The 20578-nt window shown below is 33.9% G+C and overlaps 3 protein-coding genes across 3 annotated transcripts; 2 read left to right on the top strand and 1 right to left on the bottom strand.

The window, feature by feature from the left end:
• Positions 1-100: 100 nt before the first annotated feature.
• On the top strand, positions 101-5909 carry LOC117110274 (m7GpppN-mRNA hydrolase-like). The gene is made up of 8 exons (XM_033252918.1): positions 101-277; positions 504-655; positions 856-983; positions 1521-1619; positions 1800-1952; positions 2555-2667; positions 3379-3736; positions 3896-5909. Exons 1-8 carry the CDS (start codon positions 228-230, stop codon positions 4058-4060), a joined length of 1218 nt encoding a protein of 405 aa, XP_033108809.1. The 5' UTR covers positions 101-227; the 3' UTR covers positions 4061-5909.
• A 1488-nt stretch (positions 5910-7397) lies between these two features.
• On the top strand, positions 7398-9224 carry LOC117110267 (uncharacterized protein C9orf85 homolog). The gene is made up of 3 exons (XM_033252904.1): positions 7398-7693; positions 7862-7975; positions 8850-9224. Exons 1-3 carry the CDS (start codon positions 7485-7487, stop codon positions 9070-9072), a joined length of 546 nt encoding a protein of 181 aa, XP_033108795.1. The 5' UTR covers positions 7398-7484; the 3' UTR covers positions 9073-9224.
• A 672-nt stretch (positions 9225-9896) lies between these two features.
• On the bottom strand, positions 9897-20575 carry LOC117110268 (mitochondrial import inner membrane translocase subunit TIM44-like). The gene is made up of 15 exons (XM_033252905.1): positions 20498-20575; positions 19371-19490; positions 18517-18612; positions 18157-18234; positions 17654-17734; positions 16746-16895; positions 16165-16234; positions 16004-16073; positions 14822-14907; positions 14626-14722; positions 14207-14324; positions 13829-13879; positions 13338-13427; positions 12662-12772; positions 9897-11713 (listed from the first exon to the last, which is right to left on the bottom strand). The coding sequence occupies exons 1-15, from the start codon at positions 20528-20530 to the stop codon at positions 11594-11596; spliced, it is 1371 nt and encodes a 456-aa protein (XP_033108796.1). The 5' UTR covers positions 20531-20575; the 3' UTR covers positions 9897-11593.
• Between the last annotated feature and the right edge of the window lie 3 nt (positions 20576-20578).

Below are 20578 nucleotides of genomic sequence, written 5' to 3'. Positions count from 1 at the left end.
AAATAAATTATATTTTGAGGTCATAATTTGTTTAATATGTAACATTTTAAGGCTTTAAAAAAATATTAATTATCAAATTATTTACAGATCACAAGGTTACGAAGAATTGTTGACAAAAAAAAAACACTGGTTGTCCTACTGCTGGGGATTTCCAGTTTTGATGTCGATAAAAATGAGTTTATTTGACCAAATTTTTTCAGTTTATATAAATCGTTGATTAGTTAATAATGGAAGCTGTGCCAGACATACCAGAAGACGTTCTTATCGACTTGATATCGTAAGATAACCTTCATTATTAATTCTTTGAAATTACTGTATGTAGCCTGTGGAGGCCTATCTCTATGTATTGTTTTGTTATTGTTAAAAGTATAAATATGAAAACAAGGGCAAGGATATGTGTAGGGCTTGTGACAGTAGCAGTACCGTAGATACTTGTAATACTATATTTACCTTGTACCAATTCAGAGTAATAAATATTTTGTCATTTTTTTCCTGTTTATCAGACGCTTCCTTCTTAATGTTCCATCAGTAGAACGCAACAACTTAATCAGGGTATGCTTTCAAGTGGAGCTTGCGCATTGGTTTTACCTGGACTTCTACCGCCCTGAGAGGCCAAGTCTTCCTGGTTGCAGGATTGGAGAATTCGCACGAGCAAATATCCTTGCAGAAGAAATATTGTTGTTTGTTACCTTAATTAAATTCAAATTTATTGCTTGATTTATGAACATAACATATAACCAAAAATATTCATAGGCCTCATTGAACAAATAATTTAAAATAACACAAACATAAGCAGAAGAAAATACATTTAAAATTTTTTATTTCTCCTCCAGTTTTTCCCTTAACTCTTTGCACTTTTCCAGAGCTGTCCTTATCTGATAGACCATGCAGATCGAACTGAGGAAATCCTAGCAGAATGGAAACAGTACAAGATGAGCGTACCCACCTATGGCGCCATCATCATGGATAAGGATTTGCAACATGTAATCATTGCCTAAATGTCGAAACAATAAAAAGCCCGTTTACAAAGCACACCCTTACTATAATAAACCACAATGGATTCATCACTCAGTTTTAAAGTGAAATACTGGACTCCCTCCAATTATAGACCTTTGGTCTCTAATTAGAATAAAAAAGATAAAAGACATTTGTTAATATGGGACCAAAGAAAATTGCAGCGGTCTTTTAATTAGAGGGAGACCTGTATGTCGACAAATGTAAATAACCTCACTTTTTTATGGCGCAAAAAATATTGTATAAAAATACACATTACAAATTTACAGTACTTACCATAATTGTACAATTTTCCAATTAATGATATACTGGCACCAAAAATCCTAAAAATTGCAAACAAGAGATCCCCACAAATTTGTAAAAAAAAAAAAAAAAAAAAGTGTTTTTAATGGTTTAAAAATTTGTTACCTCTTGAATACAAAACTAAAATTAATTAATTATTTTTCTATTAGTTGTGTATCATGTGTATTTATTCAAGTTACCATTATCACTTCAATATATTACAGGTCCTCTTGGTTCAAGGCTTTTGGTCAAAATCAAGTTGGGGGTTTCCAAAAGGAAAGGTAAATGAGGAGGAAGCTCCACATTTGTGTGCAATACGGGAGGTAAGTTTGTTTCCACTACATACTGCCATTAACTCATTGTTATTCATATAGCTTAATCCACAGTTACAGATGTACAGTATATTTTGACCATGCAGCTCAACATTGAGCCGTTAAATACCGTTGTGTTGTTGCTACAGTAAGTAAATATTTAATTAATTTAAACATTTTCCGTGTTGGCAGGTGATGGAGGAGACTGGATTTAATATAAATGAATTGATAGATGAGAAGGAATACATACAGTTGACAATTCACGATCAAGTGTCAAGATTGTACATAATAACAGGTGTTCCGTATGATACTTCATTTCAACCAAAAACTAGGGGAGAAATCAAGGTTGGAGATTGTTAAAACAATTTTTATTTGTATACCATGTTTAGAGTTAATATAATGTCTGCCAAATTTTAAATGCACGTTTTATATTATTGTATTCAAATAAACGCACCCGCTTTGAATAAACGCCCCCCTCGAATAAACGCCCTGGCGTGTATAGTTTGTCCTCAAATAAACACTCCTTCTAAATGACTAGACAAAACTAATGTAAGCAACATCATTCTCAACACATTTTATTAATGTAATTGTTCTACTCAAGTAGAATACATTTTTTCTAACCTGGTTGGGTTCAATACGTCTTTATGATCATGCAATAACACATTTTGACGGTAATTCACAAACCCTTTCCAACAATAAATGCCCCGGGGTGTTTATTCAAATAATACAGTATGTATTTTATGAAGTTTTGATAATGTTAATATTAGTGAAAGATTTTGAAAATAACGAGGACAATGATGACTATAGTATTTGACGATAATAATATACTGTTCTGCTTTTGATAGTTGAAAACAGAAATGAGACATTACTAAATTACTACTGTATCATTAAGTATTGTTAATATTACTACCATGTTTTTTTATTTACATAAATATTCCATCTTTCAGGAAATTAAATGGTTTAACCTAAATGACTTGCCATCACATAAGAAAGACAATGCACCCAGAGTGAACCTGGGCCTGAATCAAAACAACTTCTTTATGGTCATGCCTTTCATAAAGTAAGTGTCTTTTAAATTGTTGCATGATGAATTGTTTTATTGGAGTGAAGCTGGATATTAGTGGTTGAGGTGCTTGGCTTCTAATCCCCATGGTCCAAGGTTCTTATTCTATGCAAGTCAACAGGGGTGGTGCCAGGATTTGCCCGAAGGAAGGGGGGAGGGCCTAACTCCCTGATGAATGTGTAAGTGGGCGTGATCGGGCGTTTGCTCAGAATCTCTTCGAAGTGATTCATGGTTCGAAGCCCCTGAAAACTATGACAATTTAGGGGTTTTAAAGGCTTATTTAATCGATTTTAGTGTCTACTGATATGCGAAGAATACATATATTTTTTTCCACTGCCCTACGAATTGTGTGTTTCTCTCCGATGAGGTGGGGGGGAAAACTCGCCCCGACTGGACCCCTGCACTGGCGCAACCCCTGCAAGGCCATTTTTTTTTTACCATGAAGATAAAACTTCTGTTGAGATTGAATTGATAAAGCTTCACATTGTTCAAAATATTAAAAAAATTCATCCAATATAATTCTAAATATTTCTTTCACAATATAAAATAAAAACACCAACAATTCTACCTGCAGTTTATAGATATACTGTAAGAGATAAAGTCTGTTTATTAGCTAAATACTCAGACAGTATAAGCTATTTTATATATACTGTATTTCAAATAGTAATAATAATATTGAACTTATGATTTTCTTAATATTCTTAACAGATCATTAAAGAAATATGTAAATAAAAAAAAATCTCAGCCAAAGGTGGCAGAAACGCCTCTGGATAGTCTACTATTAAACGCTCAAAGCAAACAGCAAGTTCAAAAGATGGAACAGCAAGCCACACCTGTGAAGCCATTAAAGAACGGGCAGAATGAGGCGAAGCAGATCACAGATAAGCAAAGACAGCGTCAGCAGAAGACATTCGCACTCAAGAACCAAAGCGAGTTCTCACAGTATCTCAAATTCCGAGACAGTACTGACAGCGGCATTAATGGCACTCCTGGAAAGAAGCAGGGACTGCAGAATCTGAGGGGGTCAAAGGGCAAAGCATCTCAGCAGAAACAGTATCAGATTTTTGTAAGTAATGTTTTTCTTTTAAGGCTGTGGATATATTTATGTAACTGTTAGACTGGCAAGGTTTACTTAAAACTGAATTGTGCATTCTCATATTTGAAAAATCTGTTTGTTTAATATTTGAAGCTTAATGTCATGTCCAATATTTGTTCCCATTTCCAGACAAAAGACAAGAAAGCCAAACCTGATGGAGATAGTACGAGTAAAAAAGGCCTGATACCGATCAGGTTTTATGCAAAGGCATTTCTGAACTTCCAGATCAACCGTGAGGCAACAATGGCTGCGTATGATGGCGTGTTATTGCAGACGCCAGGAATATCTCAGTAGCCATAAAGTTGTGAGATTGACTATAAGCTGTTAAAGAAGGAAACGTGTATCCCTTTTTCTTTCCAAAAGTAGTTCCTGTATCCTTGGCAAATTCCCAGTTGAGGGGGAAGGGGGAAGAACTCTATAGTGTGTATTCAGCCCCTGGGGCCACATTCACTAGGGGTATCGACTGGGAGTGCAAACTGTTTTCCGTTTCGAGGTCTGAATTTACTATAATGAATTAAGGTTCAGTTGGCCCTGATTTTAGGTTTCTAAAAGCAATCAATGATTTTACATTTTATTTTTTTTCTCCTGCTAAGCATGTCAGTTGTTGCCTGTGATTGTAAATATAATGACAGACAAGAATTATTTTCTAAAAAAAACAAACAAGAAAATTAAAAGATATTGCTTACTCTATGGCTCTATGTAAAAATGATTTTTTACTTTTTGTATTGCACCACCAGTGTTCTTTTATGCCCAGTACTATACTCATTTGCTTTTGTATAAATATAGTTGATATACAGTAATTACTTTTTTAAAATTATGCATGTGCCTGTTTTAGTTTGAATCTAAATTTGTGAATTATAGGTATATTAGAATTACCTGCTTCGCAAGATAACCTCTTACACTTATCAATAGCATTTTAATAGAAAACATTTCTGTGCATTGTCCTGGTCTGTTGTTTCGCTATCTTAAAAGTCTATAGTTTCTCTGTAAAAGTCCCATGCTGGACCCTCTATATGAAAGTCCTTGATCCACCACTGGGCAGGATGTTGAGGCCCTTAAAAATTGGTCTTTAGTGCAGTGCACTGCAGGAGGTTAATTTGTTGTGCATGTGTGTAGTGACCAGTGGTGGGCGAGAACACAACAGATGGATTGAGAAAAGGATGCTATAAAGATGCTCTCTAGTCAAAAAATACATTTATATAGCTATTTAACAGCATACTGATTGATATCACCTACAGCCACCAACAAGTAATCTTAAGGCTGCCCTCTATATTCATTTTTTTAAGCATTTGTCTAATTGAAGGCGTCAATATTCATTAAGTATTCTACTGTATTTTTATTTGTTGGTACTGTACTGTATTTGAATGTTGCTAATGTAAATTACTATGCAAAGTCTGTTGCAATAACGTTCCATATTGAAATGCGAGATAAATTCATGTTAGAAGCAAATTTAGAAGTCTTGATATATGAATTCCTGCTTCTGTCCCCAAAATTACTTCAGGAAGGAGAACCATTATTGTAATAAATATACAATGCATATTTTGTTGAAGAAAAACAAGATGGATGTTGAGCAATATAGAATATTGTATTGGAGGGTGGAATGGAGGAACTTAGTGGTTATTCAGGTTCTCCCTATATCATTAGGACTGTTTAAGTTGAAATGTGTCTTGCTAAGAATCCAGTCTTTAGGACATACAGGCATAATAGCAATATTGAATATTAGTGTGGGAATTTTTGACAGTATTTTGTTTTGCAACTTTTTGGGCCTTATTAGTTTTATGAGTGTAAATGAAGAACATTTTAATTTACTTAAGGCAATACTTTATTTGTACCTTGTTTAGCGAACACGCCAACTGCAAATATTGTTTATTTCGAATAAAAATAAAAATTTATTTTTGGCCAATTAGCGCAACCACCTCCACGAAAAAGCTGCAATTTCAGATAACCCTTAAAAAAATAAGTATGCGAAACAAGGAATAAAAGTCTCGCCTAACAAGGCAATAATACAAGCACAATTTGCACCTGTTTTTGTTACCAATTTTTGCTTCAAATATCTATGAATTGTGTCCTGCTTTCAGAGTATATGTGTCTCAATTGAAAAACAGATAAATAAAAATAAATAAACCTATATTGGTGTACGTCACATAATTGATTGTTGTATTTCCTGTAAGCTTTCTATACTTACAAAACTAAAACAGGGATCCCAAGTTATTCTGCAAATTTTCTTAATGTTAGTAGTGTAAAAAAACAGACTCTAGGAATGTATGTTACTTTGAAAAACATTAACATCGCTCACATGAACAAAAGGCTGGAGATTGGTCAATCAGAAAATAAAATCTCGATTGAATATTCTCTGTTGAATGAAATACTAAAAAAATACAAGTGAACCATTGTTGTACAATGTTGGCAGCTAATTTATTTTCATATCTTTCAGTTATATATCTTTGAATTATACCCTCTTCCCCCAACCATAAAAGCCGTAAATCTGCATACGGTTTTTAATGACCTGCCCAACAACATTTCAACATTATGCAAATTTCATTATTGATCTTCTTTGGCTAAACTTGTCGATCTTGAAATCATCAGAAAAGCATTGTCTTTCAGATGAGAAGTTTAAGGTGTTGCTTCCATGTACAATTATATGGCCCATGTGCATGTTAAAAGAGTACACAGTACTGTTTGGAAAAGAGTAGAATTGTCCCGGTTACATGGCATACTACCAGAAGGACCCCACTGGAAACAGCTCTTCAGACTTTGTGGTTTATCTTCTCTCTGATTTAGACCAAAAATAATCCTGTGAAGATGTACCACGGTCTACATGTGTCAACAACACAATAGCGTTGAATGTAGATATGCCAGATGATGATGGAAAAGATGATAACTAACAATGCAGCATCCAAATATCTGGATTGATTGATCCGGATCCAAGTGTTGGTTTGGTCTATTCAAATAATAGTCTTTGCACTTGCTATGCAATTACGTTGATATCAACGTTCTATGCCACCTCGGCATAAGGAAGTCCACGCCCACGCGTAGATAGGCCAAGCAGCTAGGCATCACTGAATTCTTCAGGGTTGGAGGTGTCGATTGCCTCAACCGTAGGGAACTGCGGCGCTGTCGATGGATCGTTCAGCCTATCCAAAAATGAGTTCAATAATCTCTTGTTGATATGGTCTGTTTGGGTAATTTTTCGTTCCTGTTGTTCTCCATTCTCTAATGATATAGAATTATCAACTGCTGGCGAGGGTGTATGCCCATTTGTAAGTCCATTTTGAACGTTTCTAAGGTTCGTTTGATTATTTTGTTGGTTGTTTTCCATCTTGGACGTTTTAACTTAATGTTACTTCCGCATTCGGAGATACCATTATACACAAAAGTAGTATACGTTATTTATACAATACCAATAATACAAAAGAAACAGGTTTTATACACGTTTTGGTGTTTAAAATATTATTATTTATATTTCAATTACGTTAAATACTATTTAAATTATATTAAATATCTAAAATGACAACATGCTCATATATACTCTTTGATATAATCGACTAAGTACTTGAATCTAACCGGTTTGTATAATGGATGTTACTTAAAATAGGAGGAGCAATTAGAACTCGAACAAACAATGCTCAGGAGGGATTTCCCCATAAGGTGCATGTTTTAGTTTTTGCAAGAACAGTTTTGGAAGCAATTGAAAGCAATATCTACATTATTATATAGAATGAGTACTCAAAAAGGTAACACTAAAAAGTCTGGAGGCCCAAAGTACAAGAATAGTTCTGCATTCCGGAATGATGTACATGACACAAGTTGGAAAACCAAACAGATAAACAGCATGGAAATCACAGGGTTATGTTCTCGCTGTTCTGACGTGATAGCTTGGAAGATAAAGTACAAGAAATACAAACCACTTACCCAACCAAAGAAATGGTGCGTATCCCTTTTACCATTAAAACCTACTTATATTTCGTACTGATGCTTCTCTGTGAAGGTATATGGTCTTTATATACGATAATTATGTTAAAGGAAAAATCAGGCCTTGAGTTTGGCCATATACATGTGCTAATGTTTTTTTTTCTTATGTTTATTTTGTTATAGTACAAAATGTCAACAGAAGACTGTCAAGCATGCGTATCACATAATTTGTATTAAATGTTCCACTGAGGCTAAAGTCTGTAGCAAATGTGGAGAAAGTGGAGATGTTGTAAAAAGGTAAATATGTATTAATCAAATCATTTGATGATTTCTTTTCTTTAAAGTTTTCATTTGTGTAAGCACAGCCAACAGGTGTAAATTTGGAGTGTCTCCAAAACTGAGACCCAACAAAAGCTATGGCTATACCACGTTGAAACACTGGTCTTTGTTAGATCACACGAGAGACGTGTGGGTGAGTGGTATACAGCAGGGGTACAGTAAACACCAGCTTCTTTTTGTCGCTGGTGCTGGTTTGAATCCGACATCTCATTGAAGTTTCCAGTTAATTATGAAACGAGTCTTCTTGGATAAGGATGCTATCTAAACTAGTCTTGGTGTACATCCTCTCAATCCTGTCCCCGACAAAATTAATTTGTTGTGGAATTTTTACAACAAAAAATAATAAAATTTTGTTTTAATTATTTGATTCTTTATTTAAAAATTGGTTAATTTGATAGAAAACCATGAAAGTTAAGAGTCCCCCCCCCCCCACATCTGGGGTACCATCCCCCTGTCGGGGAAGGGCTGGCACATGGTAGCTGCTCGCACTAAACAAGTTTATAATCCCTAATATTTGACAGCTTAGGCTGAAGCTTTAATTTTTCCTGGAGGACCTTGCTTGAAATTCCCCGACAAGGGTCCAAGCAGGGGACCCTCGATGGGGGTCCTTTTGCCCCTACGGGGTTCCTTTCACCCACCACCCTGAAAATAAGATCTATTATTAAACATAAGAACTTAAACATAAGATGGACTAAACATTTTGTAAATGTCTGCAAACAGTTTGCTAAACTAGATGCAATGTTATTGAAACATTCACCAATTGATACAAAACATTTAAACTGAAAATAAGTATTGCAATTAACTCAAATAATTTCAATATATTTTTATACAGTCCTGGTTTGAGTCCTTCAGAGCAAGCTTCCATGGACAGTCAGCTACAAGAAGAATTAAAAATGTTGCCAGAGAGAAAGAGAAGAGCTTTTCTACGGAACCAAGAATTAGGACTTTATGAGGAAAAGGATAAAGATAAGACTGTTGAAGATGACATAGTCGATGAAGATGTAGAAGGTGAAGAAGTATATGATGGGGAGAAAAAGGATGATCATATATCATGATATTTAGTTTCTTGGGTACAGATTGGAGCACATAGCATTGTATCAAGTTACTTAAGCATTCAGATACCGGATCTATTAACCATCTTCATGAAATAGCCATTGACAAAAAGTGTTTGTGCCTCTGACCATTAAAGTTGTCTTGCAATAAACTGCCTCCACCACCAAATGTTATCTGTACACTACATAGCCTACAGGTGGGAAAATTGCGGCCCGCAGGTCGCATGCGGCCCACCAGCAATTTTGCGGCACACCAATCAAAATTGGCTAGAAAACACCTTGTTTTTTACGGCCTGACACCAATAATATATAAAAAGTAACATTAAAACTGAGAGTAAAGGTGATGTAAAAGTAGTGATTGGAGGTTTTTGGAAGCTCACTGGAACATCAAAATTTGGGTGCGGCCCTCGGTGTTAAATCAAAAGTTCACTTTGGCCCTCCGACCGATTTTTATGCCCACCCCTGATATAGCCCAACAGTTTATTTTTTAAACATTTTTTTCCCAAAATGCCTCTTGGACATTCATGCTAACACATGAGTCATCTACAAAATGTTTATAGAACAGATGCGAACAGTGGTAACTAGGATATATTTAAGGAAGGCTGTCTGATATGGGGTCTCACGATTTGCAGAAAAGGGGCTGCATGGACCCGTGGTCAGTGTTCAAAAGGATGAAGCCTGCAGTTACGCTGACGGATATTTTTTGTTTTTGATGGGTTGTGGCTGACAGGGCTTGGTAAGCTTAAGTCCCCTTCCTAGCCTGTCACTGGTTGTTGATAGAAAATGTAGTTTAATACAATATTAAATTCAGGCAATAAGACTTTATCTTGTTTTTTAAATATCATAAAATTTATTCATTATATCTATCAGTACATAAAGAAGGCATCATTAACAAGCAATAGCCTTTTAGTAAAGCTAGTTGTGGTTGCTATGTTGCCCACTTAGAAGGACCTACCCACAAAAAGCATAAAAATGTAACTAAATTTCATTATTACATTTTTATACCTACTCTTCCCTCATTATCATCATGTCCGGCACACCTGTTGTGATTCTGTGAATGTTTTCACTGAATACAGCAAATTATGTAACAAGCAAGGGTCGGTCTATTCACAGAGGCATATCAAAAGATTCCACTGCAGAAAATTTACACTTAAGTAGTTGTAATCACCTCACATTGTCTCATTCCTGAGCTAGAGTACTATTACTTTCATCAACAAACAACCCATGTTAATACCCCAGATATGACACTGTATATGCATGGTGATTGGTCTACTTCAACAAAATAATTTTCTACCTGCTTTTCTCCAAACTTGAAATTTGTGTACAGTATTATTCAATTAATCAGCGAGTGAATATGCAATTATCAACAGGCACCTTGTTGAATGACATATTGAACCGCCTTCTCATACTGTAAATAGCCTAACGATAATTAAAAAAACACTGAAAAATTATTTATGTCATCAGTGTATTAAAGGCAGGTTCCGGAGGAAAAAAAAAATTTTTATGTTGGAAAAAATGCTGGTTTTTTTTTTTTGTCAAACACCCATTTTGTGTCTTAAAAACAAAATCAGTTGTACCACATATAATATCGGGAATCAGGTCAATTTTTTGTGAACTTTTGTGAACTACAGCTTGTGGGAGTTATGTACGAATTACTCAGGGTGCTAGCCTTTTTTCCGTGCTTGAAAGTGGGGTGAGGAAAATTGGTAAATGGGAGCCAGGGGAAAGCCCCAGTGGGTTCCGGGGGAAAAGCCTATGCCTTTTTTAGTCGTATTTAATTGATTTTAAAGTTAACAATTTACAATTAATTATAACTAACGTTCATAAAAATAATATTTATCTTATATTAGTCATTCGTAATTGTTGTTCTTTCTACTTGCTTTAAGTGGATTTTTTACTACAGACAAATGGTGAATAGTAGGGGAAAATTGATATGATGTCCCTCCTATAAACCATCCCCCGTCGATCCACGCCCATCTTAGCCATTCACATATTTGATGTACAGTAATGTTTTGTATTTAATTAAACCAACTGGTACAGTAACTAAACAATTATCATAACTCTATATTAACACAAATTGCCGCCAGTTAGGTTCAACACAAATTGATTTGCCAAGACTGTAATTTAAATATGGAATAATTATCAAAAGTACGAAAAACATTCCAGAACTTTTGTGCACAGAGCATTTTTGCATTTAAAACAAACAAAAGTCTCACAAAGTACAGTTTCACTCTAAAAATACAAGCATGAGTGCGACAAATAATGATCTAATTGTTCCTTTTGGATAAATTTGCATTTGTTACAGTTCACTCTAATGTATCCACTCGAACTGGCATGACAGGAGATCCAGGCATTGCCATCCAATCCCATTTCCTGGCTGATGACTGCTCTTCATTTTAGTCACCCAGAGGATGGTGTAGGTAAAATTTTACGCTGATGACATCAGTTGATTTATCATAAAGATATACTTAGGTGTGGATAGATAGTTTGCACTCTTTGAGTGCAAGTGTGGGAAATGGTAACATTAAACCCACTGTTGGGCAGAGTTTGCTGACAAGTCAAGGACCTTCCATGCCGCACTTGGATCAAGCACCTCCTGATCTCGACATAATACCCACACATAAGTTACTCGCATCACTTTCTCCTGAAATAACAATTGAAATTGAATTGGAGTAATTTCTTATAAATGATGACAATGTGATCAGAGTGATGTTTTGCCCTACCTGACGTGTTATCATATCGAATACTCAGTACGTCCCAAAATACTAGCGAAAAAAATTTGCAAGTGATTCAGGTGGAAATTGAACCCATAACACAGTATAAATTCCAAGGAAACCCACGCTGGTACCAATAGGTACATTCCAGCCCCACCTTATGAATAATGTTTCATTGACCATCATCTTGGAATTTATATAGCTCCTCCCATTTGGTCCCACATATATAGAGAATGAAATTGCTAGATAGAGGAGAGATTACAAATGATTACAAGGGTTCTTAATACAGTGATTAGAAGGAAATCAGAAGAATACTTGGAATCAGAAAAGAATTTTATAGAAAAGACTTAGAACAAGCAAGACTTCTTAGAGTTAACACACTTTGTATATTTGTATATTCGATTGATGGTGATGTACAATAAAGGATAATAAGAAACTGTATAATGTCTACTAAATATAATTTGAGTTCTATCCTCTCTTGCGAGTCAACATAGACCCCAACACGACCTTATAATTAAGTGAAGGCGGCAATGAAAGAAGAATAATTGTGGTCATAATGACATCATCATTGTATAAGATAGTTTTGTAAAGATAATAATAATGATAATAATAATAATAATAATAATAATAATAATAGATGATGAAGATGATATTGAGTATTATTAAGAGGATAATAATGATAGCAACATTTTTTTCAGACTTAATTCAGGTAGCCATACACATGAACTATAATACATCTAAAAGTTTTAGAGAAAACTTTGGCTTATTTGACTCCATATTTCTGTTACTTTAAAAAAGAAAAATTAAATTGACTAGGCATGATACTAATAACAGGAGGATAAATAAGGGAGAGGGGTGTCCGAGACTCTTTAACTTACAGGGTCTCCTTCGATGATTTCATCCTTCATGTTCTTTACCACCATAATCTGCTGAGCCTGGAATGTGATCACAAGGACTGGTCCCTGCTCCATCATCTTGCCCATTGCGATCTAAATCAAAATGGGAACAATGATCATTGATCATACTGATTCCACTAATGCAATAAATACGATCAATTAAAAAACACAAGAGAACACTCATTATTGATTAATGCAAAAATTCTATTCATAAAATAATGATTCAAATACAATATATTGTTATAAAACAACTGTTGAATGCAAAAATGCTATTCATAAATTAATGATTCATATATAATGTCTTAAAACAAGCCATATGAAATGAATTTAAAAAATATCATTTAAGTTGTGAATGATATAAGTATGAAAATAAAATGAAATATACTGAAAAACAAATTATTACAACTGAAATTAGCATTGAGTTGTGAATAAAATATAAATATATATGAAAATAAATATGAAATATTGAAAGAGCAATTGCTGCATCTTTAATGACTTCTTAAAGATATGTTTTGATTTTAGTAAAAAAGCTTCAACTTCAAACTGCAACCAACTGAACATAGTTTCCTTGCCAATACAATGTATAAAAATGTACCTATATTCTACTAGTCTTTATGTATATACAATATTTTTTAAAAACCCAATTGTAGTAACTTACATCTAGACTGTCAACATCAAGTATTCTTGAGTCAAATTTATACCCCATTGCCTTTGCCTGCTGGATGGGTGTTGCTAACTGGCTGTAAGGCTACCAAGATATAAAGAACATTTAACAAAAAAATTAAAAATATCTTATCATTGTTAGTAATATTAATTATCCTCATTATAATCAGTACCAGGATCTTAATAACACTTATTTATCACCACTGTCACCATCAACATCATTATTTCACCATCAACTGTTTATCACTACTTCATCAACATCATTATTAGTGCTTCATTACCATCTACATCATGAGTAACAAGAATATATCCAATTCATTACCACTGTCACCATCAACAATGTTATCACTGCTTCATCACCATCTTCATTATAAATAACTAATTCATCACCACTGTTATCTCTCTCCATTTGGCTCTCTCCATTGTTAATATTAATTTACTCCTCCTCCATTATTATACCCATTTGATAACGATCATGCTACTTACAGCTTCATAGCACCAATCCTTAAGAATTTCTAGATCACCTCGTATCATTGCCTACAAATAGAAACAATAATTATTATTATTATCATATTTATTATTATTATCATTATCATAAAAAGACTGTTCCTAATGTTCTTGACAATGTTCTAATAAAGAACAAAACATAGAATTCATTATGGCCTCATGTTTGTCATTCTTTACCTTTATAAAGGCTATAAAGGCTATTATGATGTTGAATAAAACAAATAAAATCAAATTATTCTATTATTAATAGTAGTGCTATAATAACACTAATATACAATGGCTCATTTTTTAATTTATTACAATCGATGCATGACACAAGATGTATTATCAGATATTTTTGACAGAAGTTTCCTCTACCTCTAAAACATTTGGAATAATTTCTTCTTCACACATATTTAAAAACTTTTCCTTGCTGAATGACGGATCAATTTTGATAATTTCTGTTAATACTTCTGAAGTTTCAGTTGGAGTGAACCTGTCTCTTATACACATCTAGATGTGTATAAGAGACAGGAATAATTGTGGTCATAATGACATCATCATTGTATAAGATAGTTTTGTAAAGATAATAATAATGATAATAATAATAATAATAATAATAATAATAATAGATGATGAAGATGATATTGAGTATTATTAAGAGGATAATAATGATAGCAACATTTTTTTCAGACTTAATTCAGGTAGCCATAATTATTATTATTATTATTATTATTATTATTATTATTATTATTATTATTATTATAAGTATAAATATTGGTACATCTATACTGTACTTACCTAGTAAATTACTAACTCTGTCTGTAACTGATCTTGTAGCTCTCACCATCATATTTTCACTCTCATCATACTTAACTTTCCAATCAAGAATTTCTGTTAAAAAAAAAATATATATATATATGGTATAGCAAACAAAAAGATTTTCTTTTCAAGTATAACATAGGAATATATAGACATTGTAAAACTACTTACTGGTGAACACTTGATTGTTTTCAGTAAAATTCTTCCATTGTTCATAAAACTTTGAGTCTTTGTGTAATACCATGCCTGTGTCATCCCTATGAAGTTAAACAACATTTTAATTATCAACTGCATTTCTAAATGTTTTCATGATAGTACTTCACTGCCATACATTTAAGTTTAAAATGCAGTAAAGTGTAGACCACTAATATGCTGAAAAGCTCTAATGGTTTGGGCAGGGGTCCCGAAGTATCCCGGGACTTGAAATCGAGAGGACCTTCCGCACTCCTGCAAGCAAACAAGAATCTCCCGGATATAACCCATCCCCCGCTAATTCATAGTATTTGCATGTTTTCAATATTTCAATTGTCTCATGAAAGTTAGAGCCGATGGGTATCACTATGTGCAGTAATAAGTTACGCGTGTTAACGAAAGTTATTATCCCGACTGCAGATCAGTGGAGGATTCAAAGGGAGAGGGGATAGCTGGCCAGGGCCCCTAAATTTTTCCAAATTATAAAAAAAATAATGGGGAAAAAAGAAACTTATATCCTAAAATTTATGTCGGAGAGTGTCATTTCCAGCCATCTAGAGGGAGGTGCTATAATCATAAATGTTCTTAGCACAGCCACAACTATGGTGAGGCTGAGGTGGTAGGCCTACCCTGCATTTGTGAAAGTCTCTCCCTGTTCCACCCCACCCCCAAACCCTTCTATTTTGAATTCCTGGGTCTGCCACTGTAGGTTTCCCAGAAATGACTTCTTCCAACTTGGGACCCCTGGGTTTGGGGTTGGTTTATCTTTCACAAAAATGTTTTAAATTATCAATATACAGTGCTGTCAATTAATCAGTTGATGATTTCCTGAAATGTAAACCATTAAAGATTCGGAATACAAAAATGAAAGGTACAAAAGTATAGGAACATAACTTTTGAAAAACATACAAATAAAATAAATACAAGATTATAATGGATGATTTGGTGATTTAGTATTAAGTACTGTATATAATCAATAATTAGCATATCCACAGAGGTACCAACATTAAGTTTTTTAGCCATATTTTTGTCATTTTGCAGTATAATAAACAGACACAAATCAACATAACCCTAATCTGAACTCCAGTTGTTGTGGTAACAATTAAGATAGTGCCGCCATGACAACAAAAATACAAAGGCAAATGCAATAACAATACTTACTCGTTAATTTCTATCTGCTTATCACTTTGTGATTTATTAACCATATGTTCTGTTCTCTTCCTAAGTTTTACTGAAAAAAATAAAACAACAAAAAGACTGAAATAATGCAAAGGTCGGATAAGCAGAGTAATGGCATGGATCTAAATGTTCGGTTGTTCTACCTGGTGCTTTGTATGCTCGAGCCTTTGCTGTAGTGCTCTCATCAAGTTCATGCTTCACTGCTTTAACACCCTGAAATAGAAGAAACAAGTTAACTAATACATTAATATTAATTATAACTTACACTCATATATTAAAAGCAATGGCATAATGAGTCTTGGGANNNNGGGAGGGGGTGTGAGTTTTGGGGGGAGGGGGTGGGAAACTGATGGCGAGCGAAGGTGAAGTGGGGTGCTCGATGGTGAAATTAACTACTGTTGAACTTGCCGAAGTCAAATCCAAAATGTCACTGTAAAATTGTTCGACTTAATAAGTTAGATAAAATTTGACCTACAGATTGTTAAATAATAGAAAACACAACAATTTGGCATGTAAAACAAGATTGACTTAAAAATTATTTGACTTAGGCGAAGTCGACTTAAGCAAGTTTAACTGTACTTATTTTTTTGCTTCAAATATTATGAAGTGGGGGGGTCAAGCTTTTTTTGTGGAATACTTATAAAGTAATAAATTAAAAAGGAATATTTTGATTTACTTCAACTTTTTGTGTGGAAGAATGGCAAATATAAGACCACCTAATTACCTCTGATATTGACTGGAAAGTTTTTGACTTGACTAAATCTTCACCTGATTTGGTTACCCTTTGGGCTGCTCCTTTAGCTGTCTTTGAGATACCATCAGCTGTATCAATTCCCTTCTTGACCCATTCTTGTTTCTGCATTTCCTCAACGCTCTATCAATAAACAGTCAGACATACTGTTATCAGAAGCATTCATATTTGCTAAAGAAGCCAGCATGAGCTATAAAATTTGGTTACAAATTCATTGGAAATGTGTACAGAATGAAGGGATTCAAACAGGAAAGAAAAAGAAATCAGTTATGCTAGAAGTATAAATAACAAAATCAACAACATCAAATGTACAAGAATAAACAAGGAGCATAGGGAACCTATTGTCTGTCTGTACTGTAGTTAGCCTCTAGGCCTAGGCAGGCCTTGCCTAGTAGTACCTAGTTTTTCGTACAAATAGGGCCTAGCCCTATGCTAGGGGCCTAGCTACCTACTCTACTACTACTTGGTTAGGCTAGGGCATAGGCCCTGCCAATTATTAGGATTATTATTATTATTAATTGTGCTTGTACAGCGCATACTGCTAGAGCCTCTATGCGCTTTCCAGAAAATTAGAGAAAAATGAAAAGCAGAACAATAAAAAGGCAATGCAATGAAAAAAAGAAAAAGATGGAAAAAGAAGAAAACTAATTAAAATATTAGTGAAAGAGGAATGTCTTGAGATGGGACTTGTGAAGGAACTGACCGAAGGAGTAGTTCGAACATCCAGGGGAAGGTTATTTCAGAGATCTGAAGCAGAATACTTGAACAACCTGAAGCCAAATTGTTTGAGTAAAGGGCGAGTTGTTGCAGCTAATAGTATAGGAATGTTAAGTAAATGAAGGACCAAATAAGTGGTGTTTAATGACACATTATAATCTTACCTGTCCTACTTTATCTTTAATTTCAGAATAAGTTTTTCGTAGCATTTCACCGCTTTTACTTGTTTCTGTTTCTAGTTCATCCTGAAAAACAAAACCAGAAGAAAAAACTAAGAGATTACAATGCCAATGCATTGTTTTCTAGCACTCTCAGACAACTGAAAAACAGTGGTTAGAAAACATATAAATACATAATGTTGGCATAGAATAAATTAAAAAAAAAAAAAAAATAACTAGATTCAAGTCTATTAAAGACATTTTTGATTCATGTCACAGACACCAGCCACCTCCTTTGTACGTCTGTACAAAAGGCAATATCAGAAACACTACATATTTTATACACAGAAAGATGTTTTCATGTGTGCAGCAAAAAGACTGGTAGCCATATGATCTTCTTTTAAAAATCTGATCAGATTTTGCATATAAATATACTGCATGTAAGAAATGAAGCTAAATCACTATCTGATACAATATTACAATTAACGTAAATAACATTGCTAACTTACATATTTTTCTCTAGCTGCTTTTAAAGCATCCGACTGTTCTAGTTTTTCCGCCTCTTCTCTAAATTTCTTGATGTTTTCCTGACAAGATTAAGAACAATATCAACAACCAATCAATCAAACAAATAATAATAAGAACCAACTTGTAACAAGTGCAAAACTCAAGAAAAGTGTATACAACAGTAATTGAAAACTAAAAAATAGTAACATTATTTACTGATATAAAATCCTACGATTTTAGGTGTACAGTTAGGTTCTGTTCGGTTTTGCCCCCCTTTTCTTGTCAGAAACTAGTACAGTGATGTAGAAATGAATTAATTTTTATAATTTGATATTCTTAAACTAAATTTAAATAGTACTTACCTTCATTTCCTTATTTTTGCTCATTTCTGACTTAAGATTGTCAATAAACTGTCCTATAAAACTCCTCTTTCCAGACTCATTTGAATATGTTCTTATCTGAAAATAAAAAAAATAAAAAACAAAATTATACTGAGAATTAAATTTTAAGTGCCCCAACTAACATAAAACCCGGTATTTTGGAACGAAAATAATGTTAATAATTGAACTAAAATTTTTCATTTGATAATTCAATTTAAATATGTATGTGAAAAATATGAACAATTTAAGTCTTCTAATAACAAATTTAATATAAAAAACAATAAAATAGTATATTGACAATAAAACCATCCATACTTCAAGATACCTATAAAATGTTAAATAACATTTTCCATTACAGTAGCCTACTATACAACTGGCCGAGCGGTAAGGCTGAAGCACTGCTAACTACAGAATTAGCATTAGTGCTGGTTCACTTCTCACCCAGGGTTTCGGTTGGTAGAACCAAGTCTTCTCAGATAACGACTTAAAATGGAGGTTCTGTGTACACATCTGGCTTGTGTGCACTTTAAAGAACCCACTGTATCTTTCGGAAGAGTAGGGGGTTACCCTGATGTTATGGTTCATTTCAGCCCGTCGTTTTGGAATGATATGAACATGTAGCTACTCTAAGCGCCTCTTTATGGTGGCTAAGTAGTCGCGGACCACAGCCAGCACAATGATGCTGCGAATTATGGGTTATTCTTCTACCTTTACCTTTAAGTACACATGCCAATTGCAAGATGGAATTATAAGTCTCATAAAACAGTATATCATCACCACTACCATCATCATCATCACCACCATTGTTGTCAACATCATCAACTCAATTCACTTACCTGATGCGGATGTCTATCCAGTATAGGGTTGCCATGTTGTGAATGTGGTAGCCAAACTTTACCACCACTTGCAGCTGAGGCAACATTATATGTTTGTATATGAGTTAGCTGCCTAAAGATCTGAATGTATTAAAAGACAAGTTAATAATTTCAGCAGCTTTACAGTACACAGTAGGTAACCAATTTTGCTTTTAATGTTCATAGATATACAAGATACAAAATAACTTTATTGCAAATTTAAGGAAAATTTGAAATTTACAGAATATAATTTAAAGTAATAATATTAAGAATGTTTAAAATAATTAAAATACACCAGTTCAATCAAAATAAGAAAGCAGGAAAAGGAAAGGGAGCAAAAGGAAAATGTACAAAAAAATTGAAAAACATTGAAGAGGAAAAAAGTCAATACAATAACAACATCATAATGACATAATGTGAATAATGAGATTGTAGGTCTATCTGGATCTTGATCTGTAATTGAAAAACTTCAACTGAAAAATCACTCAATTTAATAAACAAAAATAATACAAGGAACACAAAAAACTAGTAGTAGTAGTACTGAGCGCTATATAAATTATAAAATAATATGTACAGTAAGTGTTAAGTTATTCTTAGGCCTATGTTTTTAATTTTATTACTATATAGGCTAGGCCTACTATATTAATACTAATAATTAGTAAATTTCGATAGTAAATAAAATATATTATTGTTTGGTGCCTAATTTTAGTAGGCCTAATTAAAATAAAACATGTGTTCAAAAAATACAGTGCCAGGTTCAATCTGAGGAGCCTGCTGATGAGGTCTGTAACGTAGTAGTAACACAAAAGAAACCGGGTGCAGTCGGGCGTTGTTTTTATACTGGTAGTATAGGCCTAGAATAACAATAACATGATGCAAGATTGGAATGTAGTTACACGGACAGATCATCACTTCTCACCAACCCACATGATAATCCGACAGCCCGGCGGTAGGATTCAGAAGGAAAGAGGGCCTAGCTAAAATTACTATAGTTTACAATACTGTAACTCCACAAAACTGAAGTCTATAATTCTGAATATACTCATTTGCTAAATCGCAGATACAAAACAGTATTATTGTGCAAAAAAAACAAAACAAAGGTAGAGTACCTGACGATGAATCTTGCACATGCTCGCAGCCATTTTTGCTGATTGGAAATCAACAAGCGCCCTCTCCGTATACTTTTAAAA

This window comes from Anneissia japonica, unplaced genomic scaffold (genome assembly GCF_011630105.1).
Source record: "Anneissia japonica isolate Jap-2015-1 unplaced genomic scaffold, ASM1163010v1 scaffold673_len1821605_cov196, whole genome shotgun sequence".
NCBI lineage: Eukaryota > Metazoa > Echinodermata > Crinoidea > Comatulida > Comatulidae > Anneissia > Anneissia japonica.
This window is presented reverse-complemented; position numbering and strand designations above follow the sequence as displayed.

Bases quoted from the DNA above. Each gene is read 5' to 3' on its own strand.
- LOC117110267 (XM_033252904.1), top strand. From the start codon at position 7,485: ATGAGTACTCAAAAAGGTAACACTAAAAAGTCTGGAGGCCCAAAGTAC. The intron at 7,694-7,861 runs GTGCGTATCCCT...ATTTTGTTATAG, and splicing joins CTTACCCAACCAAAGAAATG to TACAAAATGTCAACAGAAGA. The intron at 7,976-8,849 runs GTAAATATGTAT...ATTTTTATACAG, and splicing joins AGTGGAGATGTTGTAAAAAG to TCCTGGTTTGAGTCCTTCAG.
- LOC117110268 (XM_033252905.1), bottom strand. From the start codon at position 20,530: ATGGCTGCGAGCATGTGCAAGATTCATCGTCAG. The intron at 18,235-18,516 runs GTAAGTACTATT...TAATCTTGTCAG, and splicing joins GCAAAAATAAGGAAATGAAG to GAAAACATCAAGAAATTTAG. The intron at 14,325-14,625 runs GTACAGTATAGA...TATAAGAGACAG, and splicing joins GTTAGTAATTTACTAGGTAA to GTTCACTCCAACTGAAACTT.
- LOC117110274 (XM_033252918.1), top strand. From the start codon at position 228: ATGGAAGCTGTGCCAGACATACCAGAAGACGTTCTTATCGACTTGATA. The intron at 278-503 runs GTAAGATAACCT...CCTGTTTATCAG, and splicing joins GTTCTTATCGACTTGATATC to ACGCTTCCTTCTTAATGTTC. The intron at 1,620-1,799 runs GTAAGTTTGTTT...CCGTGTTGGCAG, and splicing joins ATTTGTGTGCAATACGGGAG to GTGATGGAGGAGACTGGATT.